Source organism: Carcharhinus amblyrhynchos, chromosome 11 (genome assembly GCF_965287045.1).
Source record: "Carcharhinus amblyrhynchos chromosome 11, sCarAmb.v2.hapA, whole genome shotgun sequence".
In the NCBI taxonomy this organism is placed as follows: Eukaryota; Metazoa; Chordata; class Chondrichthyes; order Carcharhiniformes; family Carcharhinidae; genus Carcharhinus; species Carcharhinus amblyrhynchos.
The window spans coordinates 83,506,003-83,528,294 of NC_137334.1; the positions used below are offsets into that span (position 1 = coordinate 83,506,003).

The window sequence follows — 22,292 nt, forward strand, 5'->3', positions numbered from 1 at the left end:
TTTTGACAATAAAAAGAGTGGATCCAATTGATGGGCCAATCAGGGAGTCTTTGCCTTGCACTTAACCGGGAGTGGCAGTTCCTCCCTCGGAGGTAGACTGCTGATTGTTAGCACGCTATGCACTGCTGTTAGAGTTGTAAATAAATTGATTTTGATGAAGGGACTTTTGCCTCCAAAGACTTATTACAGATGGCATGGTGGCACAGTGGTTAGCACTGCTGCCTCCCAGTACCTGGGATCCGGGTTCAATTCTGGCCTCGGATCACTGTCCATGCGGAGTTTGCACGTTCTCACCATGTCTGCATGGGATTCCTCCAGGTGCCCCGGTTTCCTCCCACATTCCAAAGATGTGCAGGTTGGGTTGATTTGCCATGCAATATTGCCTCTTCGTGTCAATGGGGATTAGCAGAGTAAATACATGTGGTTATGGAGATAGGACCTAGGTGGGATTGTTGTCAGTGCAGGAACAATGGACCAAATCCATCTGCACTGTAAGGATTCTATGATTTCAGTTTCTGGACAATGGTGGCCCCCTCTCCCCCAAGATAGTGGGATACAGTGATGTAAATTCCATTAAATGTCAAGTGGGGGGGGATGGGATTGTTGATTTTCTTTTGCTGGAGACTGGAATGGTCATTACCTGGCAATGTGTTACAATCTGTAGCGGGGGGTGGGGGAGGGGGGTACTAATCAGATATTAGGATGACGCCAATGGAAATAAATTAAACCTTATTTGACAGTGAGTGATGAACTCTTGCAGGGCTCCTCCAGATCGATTTCTGTAATTTCATTCACAGATCCAGAGTAATCCAATAGTTACATTATTTCTCCAGGGCTTAGTCCTGGATTTGCAGCTGCAGTCACTGTGGCTGACTCTTCATGGAAATTCAGCCCCTTCCATTTTAGCTTTGCCACGGCTCATTGAGAATTTTTTTGAAATTTGACATGAGTATGTTTTCTTCCTCTGCAGAATCTGACGTGGCTGACTTTGACGGGAGAAGTTCCCTACTTTACAGATTCAATCAAAAGAGTATGAGCACCGTCAAGGACATCATTTCTTTGAAGTTCAAGACAATGCAGAGTGATGGCGTTATGTTGCATGGAGAGGGACAAAGGGGAGATTGTATCACACTGGAGCTAAAGAAAGGCAAACTCTCACTGGAGATCAATTTAGGTAAGCATTTGAATACACGAATCTGTAATAATAATAGAAACATAGAAACACAGAAGATAGGAGTAGGAAGAAGCCATTTGGACCTTCGAAACTGTTCCACCATGGCTGATTGTCCGAATCAATAGCCTAATCCTGCATTTTCCCCATTACGTCTGATTGCCTCAAGTGCAATATCCAGCCACATCTTAGAACTAAATGAACTACAATCCATCTTGTGGGGCAAGTTATGGGTGGGGCAGAGGAATGGTCAAAGAAAGATCTTGAGGAAGCCCTACAGGTAATGATAAGCTGCATATGCCAGGATCTGAAACAAAAACAGAAAATGCTGGAAAATAGCAGCAGGTCTGACAGGGGCTGGGGTTCTCCAATCTTGTCCACAACTGGGATTCTCCCATTCCGCTGCTGTGAATGGAGATTTGGGTGAGCGCCGAATTCCCCGTTCTCACTGGCAGTGGTGGTGGGGTGAACGACACTGGGGAATCCCAGCCGACATTTGTGGAGCAAGAACAGAGCTAACATTTCAATTCTGGATGACTCTTCATCAGAGTTAAAGACAACTGGGAATAGAATGAGATTTATATTGTTGTGGTAGAGTGGGGTAAGGATGGGTGGGTGGGGGTGGCAGCAACAGTAAGAACTGGTCCTCTTCCAGCTCCCAGTGCCTATCCCACACCCCTCCCCCAGCCCCCACCCCCCCAACTCCCAACACACAGAATAGTATAAATTTCATCCTATTTCCAATTCTCTTCAGCTCTGACGAAGGGTCAGAGGTTGGCACTGCTGCCTCACAGTGCCAGACACCCAAGCTCGATTCTGGCCTTGGGTCACTGTCTGTGTGGAGTTGGCGTGTTCTCCCTGTGTCTGTGTGGGTTTTCTCTGAGTGTTCCAGTTTCCTCCCACACTCTAAAGATTAGGTGGATTGGCTAACTTGTCCCTGAAGTATCCCAAATAGTGTAGGTTAAGGGGAATTGGGCATGGTAAAAGCATGGGGCTATGCAGATAGGGTAAGATATTCCTTCAAAGAGTCAGTGCAGATTTGATGGCCTCCTGCACTGTGGGGATGCTAAGAGTCTTCTAGACTCAAAACGTTGGCTCTGTTCTCTCTGCACAGACGCTGTCACACCTGCAGAGATTTTCCAGTATTTTCTGTTTTTGCAACAGATAATGATGGTGGCAGTGGGGGCAAAGTGTGAAGCTTATCCATCGTTGAAAATGCTGTGGCAACAGTTATATAAATTGGACTGAAAGCGAGCAAGGGTCATGGCAGTTGGGTACATAGTTGATTGGCAGTGTGAAAGGAATCAGAAAATATGAGGAAGATGAGGAGGGAAGGTGCACTGTATGAATGGTTATTGAGGAGACCTTTCTTGACCTTTGTTACATTCACTTATATCGGTAGACAGTAAGCATGATCAGAGAGTTTCAAACACAAAATAATGGAAAGGAGGGGCATAAGTTTAGAAAGTGACAAACTTTCACTGATTTTAAGGGGGCTGCCAGTGGGACAAGCGGAGGTGTGGGAAGAAAGACTAGGGAACATTTTTGAAGAGTGAGCGGTAATGTTAGTTTTTTTTTAGAATGTTAGCAAGAAACATGCAGGATGCCTGAGGAAAGGCAATCATTCACAACGTCAACTAGCACAAGAACCATAAAAATGGCAGTTTAGTGGAAATAGTCAATGGAGAAGAAGTTGTGCCCGATTGACAAGATGAACTGTGAGAATGCACGAGGAACAAGTCAAAGACAACAAAATTGATTTGCAGATTCAGACTAACATGTGTGGAGCCTGAGGCAAGGTTGGCAGGCCAAAGGAAAGCAGCATGGCAGCTGAACAGATAGTTAATGACAAGGAAGTCTGCAAGTGTCGATTGGGATAGGCGTTTAATATGGACAAGGGAGAAGTTCGAAGAGGATGGTTGGCAGTGGAGATAAGAAACTAGAAAATGCTCCTAGGATAGTGGAAAGGTTTTGCAGAAGTTGGTGAAGGCTTTATTTGATGAGCTGAGAAAGCAGTGGTGACGAGTGGCCAAACCAACTGAGTACAAAATACCCTCAAATTTGCACCCATTGGAGGGACGTTGTGGCTATACTGGAGAAATGATCGTCTTGGGAGAGAGATAAGGCCTTTTCAGGATCGAGCATGAATTGTGAAAGTTGTGGAGCAAATTAGTGGTTGCAGAAGTGATGTGGTGTGTTGGGGACGGGGCTGTGTGATGCTAAAAGACCAAAGTGCCGTGTTTGTGGAAGCGGTTTCATGTCACTTGGAGGAATGGAGATAAATACATAAGAACATAAGAAATAGGAGCAGGAGTAAGCCATCTAGCCCTTCGAGCCTGCCCCGCCATTCAGTAAGATCATGGCTGATCTGAAGTGGATCAGTTCCACTTCATAACGTAGTCTGCTCCCCAAAACCCTTAATTCCCTTATCAATCAGAAATCTATCTACCCGTGACTTAAACATATTAAACGAGGTAGCCTCCATAACTTCAATGGGCAGAGAATTCCAGAGATTCACCACCCTCTGAGAGAAGAAGTTCCTCCTCAATTCTGTTCTAAACTGCACCCCCCCCCCCCTTATTTTGAGGCTGTGCCCTCTAGTTCTGGTTTCCTTTCTAAGTGGAAAGAATCTCTCTACCTCTACCCTATTCAGTCCCTTCATTATCTTATATGTCTCTATAAGATCCCCCCTCAGCCTTCTAAACTCCAACGAGTACAGGCCCAATCTGCTCAATAGAACAGGCCCAATCTGCTCAATAGTACAGGCCCAATCTGCTCAATTAAAGGAACTAATTGGAGATGACCCCTGGTCATTGATCCAGGGTAGTAACATCATCACAAAATGGAAGGTCAAATGGATGGCCACGATTAGAAGAATATATATGGAAGGAAGAGTTCATGGAGTATAGACATAGTGAGTTCTGTGGAGAGAGGGAAAAGAGTGATGAGGTGCAGATTGAGTTTATCACAGACAAATATTTGTTTAGCTCAAAGTTTAAATTCCACCCAGTGTTGGAAGTAGAACTCATGCCATCTTCAAAAATAGTGTGGATAGAAAAAGGAGATTGAAAAATGGAGAGAAGAAGGGACAAAACAATAATAGAGATGCACAGAATTGAGAGACTGCAGAAAAAATTGGCAGACAAATTTGGAAGGAAAAAATGAGGAGCAATAAAATTTTAAAAATGGTGTCATTTTAAGGTGGATACAGGTGTGTAAGGATCATATACACATACCTTCAAAGGTGTCAGGAGAAGTGACAAATCATTAAAAATATTTATTTATAAATGGAGGCTTGAAGTACATAATTACTCCCTTCAGTTAATCCCTGGTTTAGGTTTTAGCTGGATTATTGTACCCAAAGAGTGGACACCAAACTTTAAGAAGGTCATCAAGAACTTTGAGAAAGGTCCGAAGGTGATTTATCACAGTGATTTTAGGTACGAGAACTTTCAGTTAAGCAGAGAGACTTGAGAAGCTGGGGTTGTTCCCTTTTCCAGTGGAGAGGTTTAAGGAGAGATTTAATTCCGAGGGATCTTGTTGAAGGAAGAGGAGTCCATATTCAGAAGAGGCAGATTTAAGATAATTGCCAATATATTTTTACCAAACGCGTCAGTGACCAGGGTTTGCCCGAAAGCATGGCAGAAACAGAATCAACAGTCACCTGCAAAAGGGAATTGGATAATTACCTGAAAAGGTAACAAAGCTAACAATTATAAGGGCACAGTGGTTAACACTACTGCCTCACAGCGCGAGGGACCTGGGTTTGATTCCTGGTTTGAGTGACTGTATGTGCGGAGTTGACATGTTCTTCCCCCGTTTCTGCATGGGCTTCCCCTGGATCTTCTGGTTTCCTCCCACAATCCGAAAGACGTGCTGGTTAGGTGCAATGGCCATGCTAAATTCTCCCTCCGTGTACCCGGATGTGGCGACTAGGGGATTTTCACAGTAGCTTCATTGCAGTGTTAATGTAAGCCTACTTGTGACTCTAATAATTAAACTTTAAACTTTAGCAAAACTCTCAGAGAAGAAGAACGACTAATTGAATCACTTCTCCAGAGAGCTGTAAAGGCCAAATGATCTGAGAAACCTCCCACAATGTTGTAAGATCCTTTGATTCTACAATCAGCCTCTTTTTTCCTGCTGTAAACTTCAATGTCTCAGGTGGATACCCATCATTTAAAATTGATCAAACCAGTTTCTCTGTTGATTTAAAAGTTCCCATGTTTCATTATATAGCTCAGCTGGATTTCCATTTTGATGCTTCAGGCGTATCTGCCGAGGTTTTCATTGATTTGTGAAAATGTGACCGTACTTTTTTCTGCATTTTAGGTAGCACAAAGTTGCATTCCATCAACGGTCACACCTCGGTCACGCTGGGGAGCCTGCTGGACGATCAGCACTGGCATTCCATTACAATTGAACGCTACAACAAGCAAGTGAATTTCACCGTGGATAAGCACACGCAGCACTTCCGAACCAAGGGAGAGTTTGATTATCTGGATATTGATTACGAGGTGAGACTTGTAGCTGAGAAGAAGGCAAGTCAAACATTGAACATAAGTATTTCCAAGTTTTCATTCATGTTGCAAATGAGATCAGGACTAAGATAGGCGCTCATAAATCCAATAAGGACTCCGTGTTTGACCCAGAGAATGGTTAGAATGTAAAAATTGCTACCCCAAGTTGCAGCAGCGATCAATGTAAATGGAAGCAAGATGAGGGAGAAATGAATAGAATGATGTGTTGACGATGGAGAATGGGAGGAAGTTCATCTGAGATGAATGAATTATTTCTCCTTAAACAAATATTTGTCAAAGAGTCATTGTGACACAGAAAGAGGCAATCCAGGGTGGCACAATGGCACCAAGGTTAGCACTGCTGCCTCACAGCTCCAGGAACTCAGGTTTGATTCCCAGCTTGGACTTCCTATCCGTGTGGAGTTTGTGCATTCTTCCTGTGTCTGCGTGGGTTTCCTTTGGGTGCTTCGGTTTCCTCCCACAGTCCAAAGATGTGCAGGTTAGGTTGATTGGCCACACTAAATTGCTCCTTAGTGTCCTGGCATGCATATGTTAGAGGGATTAACAGGATAAATATGTAGGGTTGCGGGGTTAGGGCCAGGTTGGGATAGCTGTCAGTGCAGACTTGATGGGCCGAATGGCCTCCTTCTGCACTGTAAGGATTCTGTGGATCCTATGGGGGCTCTTTGTAGAGCAATCCAGTTAGTACCATTCTGTCCGTCTTACCTCCAAAGCTTTCATGTTTATTTCCTGCAAGTACCCATCCAGAATCCTTTTGAGTTCCAGGTCATCACCATTCATTGAATAAAAATTTTCTTCCTCAAGTCCCCATTTCATCTCTTGCCCGAAACCTTAAATCTGTGTCCCTTCGTTATAAGTTAACAAGAAATGATTTGCTTTGTCCACTTTACCTTAAGCTGTCATTGTTGTGTACACCTCTGTCAAATCTCCCCTCAAACCCCTTTGCTCCAGGAAGAACCATTCCAACCTCGCCCACCTAACCTTACAGCTAAAGTCTCTTACACCTGGAACCGTTCTGATAAATCTCTGTACCCTTTCAAGGGCACTCTCTTCCTTCGTCAAGTGAGGTCACCTGACCCTGGACTGGTTAACCAGAGTTTGATTAATGTTACAGTTTCTTTATTGTTGTTGTCCAAATGGGGATGTCTTGTCTTGTACAATCTGTTGGACGTCAATTGGTTTTCCTTTTACATCAATGTAAACTGCTTCGCATTGCTAAGCATGGAGTAAACTCTGTCCCATTTGTGGAAGCATGTTGTCTCACCGAGTGACATCTCATACTCCATTGGCTTCACGTTGGTTGCAATATAATTTTTAAAATTAAAGAATCTCTTTTTAAATGCCTGCCGTGGTGGTGAATTCCCCAGTGGCAGAGGCAGCCCGCCATTGGCCGGCGACAAGATTTTCCAGTCCCGCTGATGACTACAGGGATTTGTGTGCCGCGTACCCTGTGCCGCGTACCCTGTGCTGCTGGGGAACATACAATGGGATTCACCACCAGCAGGACTGGAAGATCCCACCAGTGAGAAGGGTTGGAAAATTTTGTCCAATGGAACATTTGGCAATCCAGATAACTTGGACCAGTTTTCTGCACATTTCTCCCCGGAGGTCCCATTGTCCAACCAGTTTTTATAGTGAGATAATACGCTTGGAATGATGAAAAACAAGGTGGGATAAAGCACTGAAATTACTCCAAACACAAATTGTTCAATTTTTAAAAATGTAATTACTATGCACACTTGAGAACAACTTTCCCCAGTCAGGAAGCACAACAGAAATAATTTATTATTTCCTTATCGAGAACTCTGCCACATTTGTTCCGAATGACTAGAGACGTAACAAATCCTACTTATAGGATTATAGGGACTCATCATGAATAATCTCATATCCAGGACTCGCCTCAATGCCATATACGTCATTCCTGAAGACATTGCATGCCAACCTCATCAAACTAACCTCTAATTCTCAAACATCCTGAAAAAGTCAAAGAACTTTTTAGTGTTTACATTCCCCGACTCTCCCTCCCCAACACACATCACCCCCCCCACATCACACCCCACCTCCACTCCAATTCACCCATGATCCCCCCCCACCCCTCCACCCAAACCACCCCTTCAGTTTTCTCCTTCGTATCCTGAATGTCGCGACCTAAATTGGACAATGAGTTCAACGCTCGTCAATCTAATTACTCATATGAGAATGGAAATAATGAATTGACTCCATTATATCTGCACTTTATAATAAAAGATGAAAATGATAGATAAATCTGGCAGCATCTTGGAGAGAGGAATAGAATTAATGTTTTGAGTCCATGTGACTCTAAGAGCACCCCAAAATACATTACTTCAGGCATGGGGACAGCATGGTGGCACAGTGGTTAGCACTGTTGTCTCATAGTACCAGGGACCTGGGTCCGATTCCTGGCTTGGGTAACTGTCTGTGTGGAGTTTGCATGTTCTCCCCGTGTCAGAATGGAGACACTCCTTCAGGTGCTCCGGTTTCCTCCAAAGATGTGTGGGTTAGGTTGATTGGCCATGCTAAATTGCTCCTTATTGTCAGGGGGATTAGCAGGGTAAATATGTGGGGTTATGGGGATAGGACTTGGGTGGGATTGTGATCGATGGGCCGCGTGGTGTCTTTCTGCACTATAGGGATTTTATGATTTACATTAAGAGGCTGTAAGATATTGTATCTATAAGTGAGATTCAGATCTACAGGTTTCACGATTTGGACCTTATTTGTGACAAATAGCCAGACATAGTTTCAGAACAAAATCCTGGTGTATTTATTAAACATAAAGCTAAATCCATTAATAGCTAAAGGAAAAATAACAGGAAATCGTACAGCACAATGCAAGTCTCAAAAAAGACAAGTTAAATGTATATCACACCAACAAATAATTAGCCCAGCGGAGGGTATAGGTGCCTCTTTCTATAAGATGGATCTAACTCACTGCTGCAGAAGAGTCCTAAATTTCTTGGAGAGTCAGTTCTCATACTTTTCTTCCTGATGCCCTAAATTGCACTGGCTAATTAATGTCTGCTGTTGGTATCTCTTATCCTTATTGATGGTCAGTGGATCTCAAGGTCACTTATGCTTGAGGAGGAAGGCTGAATTTGCAAAAAGGTCATTAATTTGTGATGGCTGGAAGATTTGTTCTCACAGATCTCTCTAGCTGTGTTTTCTTGGATGCAAATATCCAAACAGCAGCGCCAGTGGTGGCCCCATTTAGTCTGATAACATTATCTTTTTTTTGTGTTAGCAGTTCGAGCTAACAAGGTAACTCTTTCAATTCAGCAAGCTTTAAAGAAATTTACACATTAACACAATGCTGGTGCATTAAATTTGATCAAGTTTCAATAGTAACTACTTAAATTTGCAAAATAAAATCTTGTCTGTACAGTTTTACCCTCATCATTAGGCTGTCTGAGATTGCCTAACTCAGAATAGATTATAGATCAAACCTGTAATCTATCCAGTTCACATGGTCCATGATTGCTACATTCACCACCATATTTACTAATGCAGTGTAAGGGAACATGACATGAGATAGCTGTGTTCATACCCCAATCAATCATAAGTAATTCACTTTTTGTCTCAGTTTAATGTTCCACAAGTGTAGAATAATAAGGAACCAAATAGCCTTCATTTTAATTAATGCCAAAAGCAAGTTAAACACAATTATAAGTTTCTCATTGCATCACAGAAATTTAGTGCTGCATTGTAACAAGGTGTTTGACCTTGACCCTGTGAAACTTGAGTGTCATGCTTGCAGGTACAAAGGCCCAGGGCCAAATTCTCTGACCTTGCCCGTGGTTGGGATTTTCCCATCCTGCTTCAGTGGACAGGGAATTGGCTCAGTGCAAAACAATGGTTAGCACTGCTGCCTCATTGCACCAGGAATCTGGGTTTGATTCTGGTATTGGGTGACTGTCTGTGTGGAGTTTGCATTTTCTCCCCGTGTCTGCGTGGGTTTCCTCTGGGTGCTCTGGTTTCCTCCTGCTATCAAAAGATGTATGGGTTAGGTTCATTGGCCATGCTAAATTGCCCCTTAGTGTCCCAAAATGCATAGGTACGGGGGATTATCAGGGTGAAGACTTGGATTTACAGGGATAGAGCCTGGGTAAGATGCTGGATAAGGTGCAGACTCAATGGGCTGAATGACCTCCTTCCACACTGTAGGGATTCTATGATTCCACGCAGGTGAATTGTCACATTAGAAACGCCACAAAGGCTAAAATCAGGACTGTTGGATTTACTTGTTGGAAGGGGCCAACATTCCTGCAAGAATTGCATATCAAAGCTGAACAAAAACATTTTATTGACACTGTGGGTTAAAACGGTTACGCAGGACGCTGTGTACAACAATTCTCAGTGCATCTGTTTGATCATTTATAATGTGAACAAAGGTTCCAGACCCTGTGATGAAAGAAAGCAAGTTCTAAATTGATTACTTCTCAATAATCAAATCAGAATTATTCTGCCAGCTATTGCAGAGCAATTGGAAACTGAGAATCATTTAATTTTCAGGAAAAAATGCTGTATTGCAGCACCCGAGAAAATCAAACTCACAGGGTGGAATTTCCCCACGGGAATCATAACAGGCTGGATATGGATCACACAAAGGCCCATTGACCACGAACAGGATTTTCCAGCCTTGGGGGGCAAGCATGTCCGGAATCCCGCCCCCCTCCCCTCCCCCTGCCGCCACACACACACACACACACAATATCCTAACATCCTGGAGTATTTTGTGTATTGCTATTATTTTACCTTGTGAAGCAATGCTGTAATAATCATTCCTTTTTATCTGTCCTTTTTATTTCCATTCCAAAGCTCAGTTTCGGAGGTATCCCAGTTCCAGGCAAATCGGTGAATTTTCTGAGGAAGAATTTTCATGGCTGCATCGAGAACCTCAATTACAACGGAGTGAATATCATTGACCTGGCGAAGAGACACAAACCTCAGATACACATTATGGTATGATCGGCATCAGAGGATCAAGAGCGTTCATGACACAGAAAGAGGCCACAAGATCCATTTTGTCACCAAGCTTACTCTGTGTATTGGACACGGGGTTAAATAGAGTGTTATAATTCAGGCCAGAAACTCCGAAGTGTTTCATGGAGCTCACCTGGATTATAAATTTTGCACTTTGAATTTGACTAGGCTGAGCATGAAATATTTTACTTCAGGTATGTTCAACTGACCCACTAAGGAGCATTTATCAGACAAAGTTTAGTTAAGAATATAGTTAACATATATAGTAAGAAAATTGGCAATAACTTTTATCAATTAAAACAAGAAAAAAACATGATATTGCATAAACCTTAACAGCTAAACATCATTCCAATGAAACAAACCCCATAAACAAAACTCTTGCCCCAGGGTATAACAAAGCAAAGACTAATGTTCATGTGATAGTGGAATTTAGTCCTTTGGTTGAATGCTATAGTTCTCTTGAGGCACATACAGACAAACTTGGAGTCAGAACAGTTTCCCAAAACTCCAGGGAGATCTAGTCAAGCCAACCACCAAGAACAGATTTTCTACTACTGAAAGCCCAGGAATCTTGCTTCCAGCAAACAGCAGAATTTCTAAAACTAAGGAGAGAGAGAAAAAAAACGTGACTTTCCAGCTCGATGTCCACCCCTTCTAAATTAAATCTGAAAATTAATGCTGGGGAAGAACCACCTGACTTTGACTTGTCAATCAATCTTCCCCCTAACGATGCAAGGTCATAAAAGATCCCAGAGTAAAAATAAATAAAAACCCAATTTAAGCCATTGAAGTAGCGATAAAAGAACTTCTAGTAGGGGGCCCAGCAACAATGAGAACAAAAAGGAAAAGGTCTTCTTACAACTGCAGAGAACATTTAAAAAAGAGTATTTCTTAAAGGTACATTAAGGTCACAAGGGTCTTAGAAACACTGCAGGAAAACAAATGTTCTGAAAGGCTTGTAGAATAAAGCATTTGGGAAATTGTAGAGTGTCAATGCTGGCTCAGTTGATAGCACTTTCATTTGGGATTAAGTAGGAGTTGAAACCAAACTCCATAGACTTGAGCCCAAAATACCAGGCTGACATTCCAGTAGGCTATTGCACTAAGGGAGATGCCATTTTTGAATAAAATGTTAAAATGAGATCCTGTTAGGTTCATGTAAGGAAAATAAATCTCTTTGCATTCTATTGAGAGCAGGGCAGTTCTTCTCTGTGGGATCTTACTGTGTGCAAAATGGCTGCTGTGTTTCCTGTTGGGAAATAGCGACCAAGAAATGGCCTTAAAGGGTGGAAGCGGATAAAATAATAACATTCAAAAAGGAAATGGATAAATAGTTAACAGGAAAAACGTTACAGGGCTAAGGAGAAAGGGCAAGAAAATCGATAGATCGTTCAATAGGTCAGTACAGGCGTGATGGGCCGAACTGACTTCTCCGCAGCTGAACCATTCTATGATTCTATGAGTAATTTTATTTGTAATTAAATAACAATAAAAAGCATATCATGTCACTAAGTAATAATTGATTCAATGAGAACATTTGTCACAGACCAATTGTGTTGTTTTAAGTTCCATTTTGGTATTGGATGAGAAACATTGGCCAGACTTTTCCGGTTGTTCTCGCCGGTGGGGTTCTCCAGTCCCGCCGGAGTGAATGGTGATTGGGCTAAGCTCCAAATTCTCCGTCCTTGCTGGCGGCATTGGCAGGGTGTGAATGCCTTGAGAATTCTGGCCATTCTGTCGATTCTCTGATTCTGGATTCTGGTGAGGCAATGGCAGATCAGTCATCTTGCCTTTTCATTGGCTCCCACTCCTGCCAATCCCCAGTTCCAATTGGAAATACTTCTGCACCACGAATCAAAAGATTTGCTGTTTTCTTTCAATATTTTGTTCAATTTTTTGGCCTGCCACTGACCTCTGCACAATGACTTGTACCGAACCCCTCACCCAGCATTCCAAAATCCAGAAGGATCTGAAAACCGGAAGTATTCAAAGCCGGGCAGTTCTTTTTGAATAAAACACTTTTATTCTTTATTTTTCATACTTTGTTTTGTGTATTGTAAGCGTGTGCCAAGTCCAAAACCTATAAAATCCCCAAGTCTGTCATACATCCAATCCCAGAAGATGCCTTGTCATTGGCTGGTGACAGGATCTTCTAGTCCCGCTACTGTCAAAGGGATTTCCTATTGAATCCACCCCAAGCTGCTGGGAAACCAATGGCAGGGTGCACTGTAGGTGGAACCAGAAGATCCTGCCGGCGGGAAGAGTCTGACGATCTTTATCTTTTTTTAAGTTTGATGGGATCTTGACTTTTTTAGTTAATTGCTAAGTTTGATCCCACCATCCCCGTTCATTGGCCCCTTGGCCACCCACCCACCTCCCAGATAATCAGCCGTTCATCCCCTCACTAATCATTAACCCCTCACCACCTCCTCTCTCCCCCAACCTCATCTTCCCCACCCCGGTCATTGGAACCCTTCCTCCACCACCTCGCCCCGATCATCAACTTCTTCTTCCCCCCTCTCCACCCCTGTGCCCATCTCCAATACCTCCCCCCAACCATGGTCATTTCTAGCACCCCAGCTCCTCCGTCTGCTCCTGGCCACCACCACATCTCAATGAATTTCACACCCCTTCACATGATTCTCTGATTGGGGCCTGCCCTTGGCACTTGGCACTGCCATGTTAGTGCTGCCAGATTGGCAGCACCAGTGCCAACCTGTGCCAAGGGGCAAGGCCAGGATAAATGGCCATGCTACTGTATGGCCAGGTCTCTCCCCCCCAGGGGCTAAATTGCAACCCTGGGAAGACACTCTCATCTATGTGAACCTACTGTAAACTGTGCCAAAGTCAATATATGGTGGAGGGTCAATGTTTGGTGAGAAGTGGGTTAATAATATTTAAATACTTTCAAATTAATGTCAAGCAGATTCATGCCTGTTTTAGGCGTGAACTGGTGACATCACTGGCAAACGGTGGGGAAGATCCAAAATTGTGATCTCGCTGGCGGGAACTGTGACTTCTGGATCTTGAGTCCTGTGGTATTCGCACAGATGGTGATTGTAGGCTCAAGGTTGCCCCTATGTATCAGGCTAACATAAATCCACACTGTTATTGCAGCCTGAAAGGGCAGTAGGTCATTGTAGAGTAATGTATTGAGGGTTATATTAATTAGACCATGATGTTAACGATGATGTAAGCAGGACTCAGGGTGGAATTGCCCCATCCCACCCACCACGGGAATCGTAGCAGGCAGGGGTGGACCATTTGTAGCTCCATTGATCTCAGGCCTAAACTTGTAGTCTTGGGGTGAGTCTGGCTGGAAAATGCTATCCTGAGAATTAGATGGCCAAGAGGTTCCAAGGAAGTAAGACACAGAACAGAGAATGATACCATGAGATCTTGGATGGAAATAGTGTAAATACATAGTTCAAGGTAAACTAAATATTGGCTATCTCCAAGTCACTTTAAGTGAAACCTTTTTAAAGCAGATATAAACTTGACTGGCTGCCACCACCTAGCCCGTGGAACAGATGACCATGGAGATTGGCACAGTTCCTGACCAGCTGCCTTTTATTGATGGGAATCCCCATTAGTGGGTGATGAAAGTAGCACTGAAATCACTATGAAATATGATGGTAAAGTTGGAGATCATGATCCTGAGTACAAGGTAGCATTGGTAATAGCATGAGCATGAGAATGAGGTTGCATTATAGAGGAAGCCTGAGCATGAGCACCCTGACCATCTCCACACAACCCCCTCTCACCGCCACACTAACCACCACCACCCCCCCCCCCCCCCCCCACCCCCCCACACTCCCACTGCTGGGCCAGATCATCCTTTGGGCGTCAAGAGGAGAAAGAAATGCCTGAGAAAGGAACACCACTTCTGACAAACCGACACTCCAGCATCTCAATGACAAGCACTTCAAAGGGATGCCGGACTTGTAGAGTTGATGGCACAGGGTAAAAGTCACTGTACCAGAGTGCAGGGGTAGATGTCAGAGTCCGAGACATCTATGTACAGTCACCCTCAGAGGAGGGAGGAAAGTCATGATGATGATCGAGTGGGCAGGGATGTTAAGTCTCAGGTGTAGTATTTAGTTAATCAGCAGTAGATGTGTGGATATCTGGCAGAGTCCCCGGAGATGCTAGAAGCTGATTGGAGGAGTCCCTCAGCATCATGAACTCCATATTGTCCTGGTGGCTCAACTACCTAAGGTCTAACCATGAGAGATTGGTTAAATTCATGGAGAGACACGTGCAGCAACACTCGAGTTGATGCAAAAACAGGGTATTAGCCAAGAAAGGATGCAAGCCTGTCTTAGGAAAGAAAGCATCTCCATGCCTGGTGAGGGATATTAAACCAATTGGGAAATCTGAGACAGTGGCTGGAATTTTACTGCTTGCAGAATGGAACTCTCTGTTGGCCTCGAGTGGGATTTTACGGCAGTAGTCCTGATGGCATACCAGTTGCTGGATTGGATCCACCCACCCTGAGTCCATCAACCCCACCTGAAGACCAAATTGGGCTGTGAAGCTCACTGAAGAGGGTGGAGGTATCGAGAGATTCTCATCTTCCTCCACTTCCTCAGTCCCTCTACTGAGCCCTCGCCTGCTACTCATGTGCTAGTGACCACGGCTGCCCAAGTAGAGATGCAGAGGCTGCAGTCTGAAGGAGGTCCCAAATGGGAGCCGACATGACAAGACAGGTCACCACGCTCGTCATTGTCATTTAGACAGAGAGATAGGCTGCCTCCACCTCCTCCAATGTCTAAACTCAGGTATCAACTGACTCAAAAACAGCTTCAGACATTTTGAATGGAACTACCTTGCACTAAGTTGCTCTTTCACTGTGCCCTAGCTAAGACTGTAACACTACATTCTGCTTTCTTCCCTAAAGGAGGCTTGCATCCTTTCTTGGCTAATACCCTGTTTTTGCATCAACTCAAATGTTGCTGCATGTGTCTCTCCATGAGTTAAGCCAATCTCTCATGGTTAGACCTTAGGTAGTTGAGTCACTATGAATGGTATGCTTTGTTTGTATAGCTCACAAGAAACAATGTTTTTCACTGAATTCTAATGCATGCAACAAAAACGTATCAGATCAAATCAGACAACATGAGGCAGGGAGCACTTCTTAGAAGCATGTGAGATCTAAGGTTGCCATCTCACTTAGATCGTTATTGAGTTCACATTGTATATAGCACATTTGAGCATTCCTTAAATATATTTGCTTACATTTGTACATGACATGGTGTGTGTGTGTGTATACTTAAAGAGAGTTAAAAAAGATTGGTGACATTAGGATGGTTGTTCTTACCAGTAATAATGAGGCAAGAATGCTGAGGGCTAGCTTGATTTACTATCAATAGGATTAAGGTTGTCTGCCAATTTGTGAGGCTTCAAAGAGTTCCTTCCTTCTCTCTCATGTCACATAATGTTCCAGTGTTCAAAAGCTCAAGCACTGCACTTATGTCTTTCATTCTCCATTCACGCTTAACTTTAAGGGAGGCTCAATGTTCAGAATCCTTAAACATATGCTGGGTAGCACATTATTCTCAGGCATGAGTGCTGGGCACAAGGCAATCATCCACACAAGGGTGTTACACATTGGCCGAAGTGTAAGCATTGCAGCTCAGGAGATCATGGGCCTCATTTTACTATTTTCATTCTAAGTGCTGGGCGGACTTGAAACCGGGAATGTTTCAGATCTGACTTTTAGACCCGTTCTCAGATGCCCCCATATGCACTTTGATTGAAAAAAAATCAGAGATTCCTGTAGGTAGGGCTAAATGCCCCTGAAACCCCTCAGCTCCGACCAGCGCTTCCAACTGCACACGCGCAAAAAAAAAAGGATGTAGCTTCTCTGTCACATCACTCCAAGACTGGATAATGCCTCCCCCTGACCCTTACAGACATTGCCGCACCCCCACAACATGACTAACCTCTGTATCCCTCCACCCCCTCTGCCACCCAGACCAATTATGGGCCCCTCCCCCGATCCCGCCACCCCTACTGATCTCAGGCAAAGTGGCAGCTGATCCCCTTTCTCCCCCACTGATACCAAACAGAGTGGCAGCGTATTCCCTTTTACCCTCACTGATAAGCTGTTCATTCATCGTCATCAATGAGGACCTCGACACCATTAGTCATTTAGAGGCTGGCTGCGGTGTGTCCGAAGTTGACTGATCAGGCCAATTCGGGCATGGAATGTCCTTGGCACATATTGAACAGACTTGTGTAGACACTGTATTTGTTGTTGCGCTGGTGGCTGTGGACTTGCATAGCTTGCGCTTTAGTTGTTCTTCAGCAATACACCTTGCTTTGTGAGCTTGACAGGCTTTGTGGATGAGGCAGTGCTGGGTAGGGCTGTTTTGCACCGATTCTGGATGGGCAAACATGCTGGTAAAGGGGGGAGTTGGGCATGAAGTCCACTAAGTCAATTTAAATGGGTGCAAATGCATTTAGATGGCTGTCGCACCCCTTTTGGTCCCAATCGCAGTCATTTTTGGGCCTTGATAAAGGAGGAACCACCATGGAGGTGGGCGTGGATCACACTATTCACCTCATGCCCAACTTTACCAAGTTTTCACACCCAAAAATGAGCACAACGCGGTGTTAAAAATCATGCCCTATGTCTCATGCGTGTAATATTAATCCAGCGCTGTGCCCACTACTTTGCTGTGTTTGCATTCCAAGTTGATATGATTTGTTTTGAGCAGTAAGCAGAGGAACATGGAAATCAAGAATGTTTCATGTGGCACCCACATCAGAAATGAGACCATTGGCTGGCTGGGATATTGTGCAAGTTCAGAGATGTTGTTGCACAATAAGGCGCTCCTCAAGCATGAGATACCTTATCTGCATGTTTGCTGCAAAATAGATTGCTATCAGTACGTGTTCTGTTTGAGTTGTGACATTCTCAGCATTGTGAACATGATTTGATGGTTTCATGGGCTGTCAACTCATGCCAACCCGTGTCCCCTGCTCACTACTGTTTCCCTCCATGTCAACTCACTGAGAATTGTTTGACAGTTCTTTGACAGGTTTGACAGTCTCAATAACTTTTTACACACAGTTATGTTTCCTTTTAATAATCATAATGGGCGTCTTATCTTTCACAAAGAATGATTTAAGTTTTCCAAGTGTATCCCAGGACCATATCCAAAGCAGTGCTTTACCTCCTAAAGGGATATCCTTGCTATCCAAATAAATCCACCAAGTTCAGATCGTGCTTACCTGGTCTAATCTGGAAGCTCTGAATTGTATACGCTCAATCTAGCAAGATCCCATGTCAATGGAGGCAGCTAGTTGTTTAAATGGTCAGCTGCCTATGCAAACGGACCCTGGCCCGACTTCAGTTCCACCCCTGCAAAAATAGGAAATGCCACGTTTGAGGGCGGGGCTTAGAATTTCCTGGGTGGTCTCCATCATGCAGAAACTCTGGACATTTGGATAATCTAGGGGAATTTCACAGTAACTTAATTGCCCTATTAATGTAAGCCTACATATGACTAATAAATAAACATAGCTGTACTCTTCAATTTATGTAAGTTTGAGATGGCAATTTAAAGACGTTGCTTTAACAATCAGGATCTGACAAAATGTGATGTGGACTGCCCCAGCCTGCAAGTTTTGTTCACAAGACCTGCAATTTGTACAATAGTTATAACTTAATCCAGGGTAGGCTTTATGCAGGTGATGGGAGGAGCACTGGATCACCCACTGGAAATCCCTACGGAGAGGTCCAATTTATTTTGAGCACTGGACAGTTTTCCATTGTCCCAGTGAGCTGTTACTACTTCCTGTGTGCTCCAAGGCAATGTAATGTTAGTCTGAATGTATTGAAAGCCTGAGATTAAAAAATGTTCTTCCTTCTCATTCAATCTTGATTTGCAAAGAATCCTGACACACATTAACTCAATCAACATTTCTCTTTTCTTAAAAAAGTCCCATTAATATGTGTTTCTTTTTCTCTTCTTCAGGGCAATGTAAGTTTCTCATGTTCGGAACTGCATATTATTCCGGTCACGTTCGTGGCTCCCAGTAGCTACTTGCTGTTACCTAGCTCGCCTCAAATGGATGGGCTATCTGTCAGCTTCCAATTCCGCACGTGGAACAAGGATGGCCTGTTGCTGTACAATGGACTTCGTGAAGCATCTGGAGCTCTGCAGATACATCTCCGTGATGGAAGGCTGAAAATAACCATTCTGAAACTGTCAAGGACCCAAACTGACATCGCTACAGGTAATTACAACAGTTGATTACTTCATGTTCGGCGAGTGCAGAAATATTGAAACTGAAAGTCAGACAAATCTCTTAGGTTTTAGGAAGGCATTTTGGCAGACAATTTATTTTTCTTCCTAGGGGTTGTGAAAATGTCAGTAGGTTTTGCGTTAATGCTTCAGTACTTTGCAGAAAATGAGTTTTGTGAAGGTTTGGGAACTATTTATCATGGAGCCCTACAGCGTCAATGCCTGAAATTTAGGGCATCAATTTGGGAGGTCTAGGCTGTCAATCACGGACCCAGCCTACATCATTCGCACAGGGAACGAAGTGTCAGATGGCAATCAGCTTATATGGTTCCAATCAAACAAATGTGTCGAGGTTCCAAGGAGGAAAAAAGACTGGAACATCCATCTGCATGTAGCCTAGAGTGTCTAGGTATATTGGTCCTAAAGAAAATATCCATTCAGGAAAAGAACATAAGGGGGTTGAAAGAAAAGTGCATTTATAAAGTTTATTTATTAGCCACAAGTAGGCTTACTGCAATGAAGTTACTGTGAAAATCCCCTAGTCATCATACTCTGGCATCTGTTCGGGTACACTGAAAGAAAATTTAGCATTGGCAATGCACCTAACCAGCGCATCTTTCAGACTGCGAGAGGAAGCTGGAGGAAACTCATGCAGGCACAGGGGGAATGTGCAAACTCCACACGCTTAGTGACCCAAGCTGGGGATCGAACCTAGGTCCCTGGTGCTGTGAGGCAGCAGTGCTAACCACTGTGCTGCCGTGCCACCCTGCATCTTTCTCATCCTCAGGACACGGCAAGGTGCTTTGCAGTTAATTAAGTGCTTTGGAATTATCGTCGCCCTTCGGAATGATAGAGGCCAAGTTGCAAATAGCAAGGTTCCTAATATAGCACTGGGATCAGACCATCTGTTTCTTTGATAATGTTGATTCCTAATGTCAGTCAGAACAATCAATAGGGTGTTTCTCTCCTGCTCCTCTTCAGAGCAGTAACTTTAGATTGCCTATATCCAACTGAAAGAGAAAACAGATCTCTTTTAGTGTCGCATTCAAAGGGAGATACTTCCAACAGGCTAGAGCTGCCTCAGTACTACACCATGGAATCAACCTGGGTCTTGTGCTCAGTCTGTGAAGTGTGAACTTAACCCATGACCTTTTGATTTAGGCATGCAAACTCCCACTTATTCATGATTCACAGGTTAGCCAAGGGTGAGCTTATTCTCACCAAATTTAACATAGCTGAAGAATTATTTCTCCCTGATCCCTACAAAATGAGAGCCTTATTTGTGGAGTGAAGCGTACGTTTAGAAGACTTTGTACATTGCAATGTTATTTTGCACTGCAGTTCTGAACATTTTGAACACTTTTCCATTTGAGATTTGTCTTTTGATACTGGATCAAACCAAACTACCACTCCACAATATGTTCAATCATAAGGAAAGCAATGGTCAAGTGGTATTATCACTAGACTATTAATCTAGAAACCCAGGTAATGCCCTCGGGACCTGAGTTCAAATCCTGCCATGGCAGATGATGGAATTTGAATTCAATAAAAATATCTGGGATTAAAAATCTACTGATAACCATGAAATCATTGCTGATTGTCAGGAAAAACCCATCTGGTTCACTAACATCCTTTAGGGGAGGAAATCCGCAGTCCTTACCTGTTCTGGCTTATATGTAGGTGGCTAGGTAGCACAGTTGTTAGCACTGCTGCATCACAGCTCCAGGGTCCTGGGTTTGATTCCTGGCTCGGGTCACTGTTTGTTTGGAGTTTACACATTCTCCTCGTGTCTGCGTGGCTTTCCTTCGGGTGCTCGGTTTCCTCCCACAGTCCAAAGATGTGCGGGTTAGGTTGATTGGCCATGATAAACAATTGCTCCTTAGTGTCTAGGGATGCGTAGGTTAGAGGGATTAGTGGGTATAATATGGGGGGATGGGGGGATGTGGGGGTAGGGCCTGGGTGGGATTATGTTCGGTGCAGACTCGATGGGCCAAAGGGCCTCTTTCTGCACTGTAGTGTTCTATGATATGTGACTCCAGAGCCACAGCAGTGTGGTTGATTCCCAACTGTTCTTGGGCAACGTAGGATTGGCAATAAATGCTGGCCAGCCAGCGATGCCCATGTCCTGCAAATGAATGAAAAAAAAATCTGTGGCAGTGTATTAGAACAGTTGCACTTTATTTTCTAAACATATTCAAAGTGACAAGGATTTGTAACATAATCTAAATCCTAAATAATAAAATTTACTCCATCACTTTGCTACTTTTTTTTCCTTTTTGAGGTCTAGAGAAAGTTCCAACTGTTTTGGTACAATATCCATTGATGCACCCCTGATAGCTACCCTGCCCCACCCCAATTTCGAAGCATTATACATTTCAATAACAATTCCATACCCGAGGAGTTGCAGTAGTTTCACTCTGAGGGATGTAACCATTTGGCAGTAAAACTTCTGCAAATACATCGCCTGTAACTGCTTAACCTATTAAAGAAATAAAGAAGATAACTTGCATTGTGCAGTAACTTATCATGTCCTCGGGAGCTCCCAAAGTGATTCGCATTCCATTAATTACCTTCTGAAATATTGTCAGTGTTGTGGCAGAAGTTAATTTCCTCACAGCAAGGTCCCATTAGCAGCAAAGGAGAAAAATGGCATCTAATCTGTTTATAGCTGAAGGTAAATGTTGACCAGGACACAAGGAGAATTCCCTGTTCTTCTTCAGGTTGTTGCTGCGAAAACTTCTACATACACCTGCACAGCTAGATAGGGTTTGGGTTTAACAGATGAAGTGAACAAGGTCACCTTTACAAATGCAACACTTACACTGCGCTACTCTGAGTAGAATGGCTCTGATTAAGCCAATCATGAGGTTGTATTGTATGATTTTCAACATTGGATTGGAGTCTCCAAGTTCATAGAGTAGAATTCTACAGTGCAGAAGGAGGTCAATCGACTCACAGAGCCTGCACCAATAACAACCCCACGCAGGTCCTATCCCTGTAACCCCATGTATTTACCTTGCTAATCCCCTACTAAGGGATATTATTTTTTAGCATGGCCAATCAACCTAACCCTATCTTTGGAGTGTGGGAAAAACCAGAGCATCTGGGGGGAACCCACACAAACACAGGGAGAACGTGAGAACCACACAGACAGTCACTCCTGGCCAGAATTGAACTCGAGGCCCTGGTGCTGTGAGGGAACAGTGCTAACCACTGTGCCACCCATTGTTCATGGATTAGATGACCAGATATCTTCAATTAACTGTTAGTCCCACTGTTGCACAAATTAGTTCTTGACAGATATTTGCAAAAACACTTAATGGA

General features: G+C 43.6%; 1 protein-coding gene across 1 annotated transcript in view; it reads left to right on the forward strand.

The window, feature by feature from the left end:
* LOC145350299 (contactin-associated protein-like 5) overlaps window positions 1–22,292 on the forward strand; it is a 644,548-nt gene that overhangs the window by 241,110 nt on the left and 381,146 nt on the right. The window contains exons 5-8 of the mRNA XM_080199493.1: window positions 971–1,174; window positions 5,504–5,688; window positions 10,549–10,692; window positions 18,699–18,960. Of these exons, the coding sequence (XP_080055619.1) occupies window positions 971–1,174; window positions 5,504–5,688; window positions 10,549–10,692; window positions 18,699–18,960 (795 nt within the window). The remainder of the gene's footprint in view (window positions 1–970; window positions 1,175–5,503; window positions 5,689–10,548; window positions 10,693–18,698; window positions 18,961–22,292) is intronic.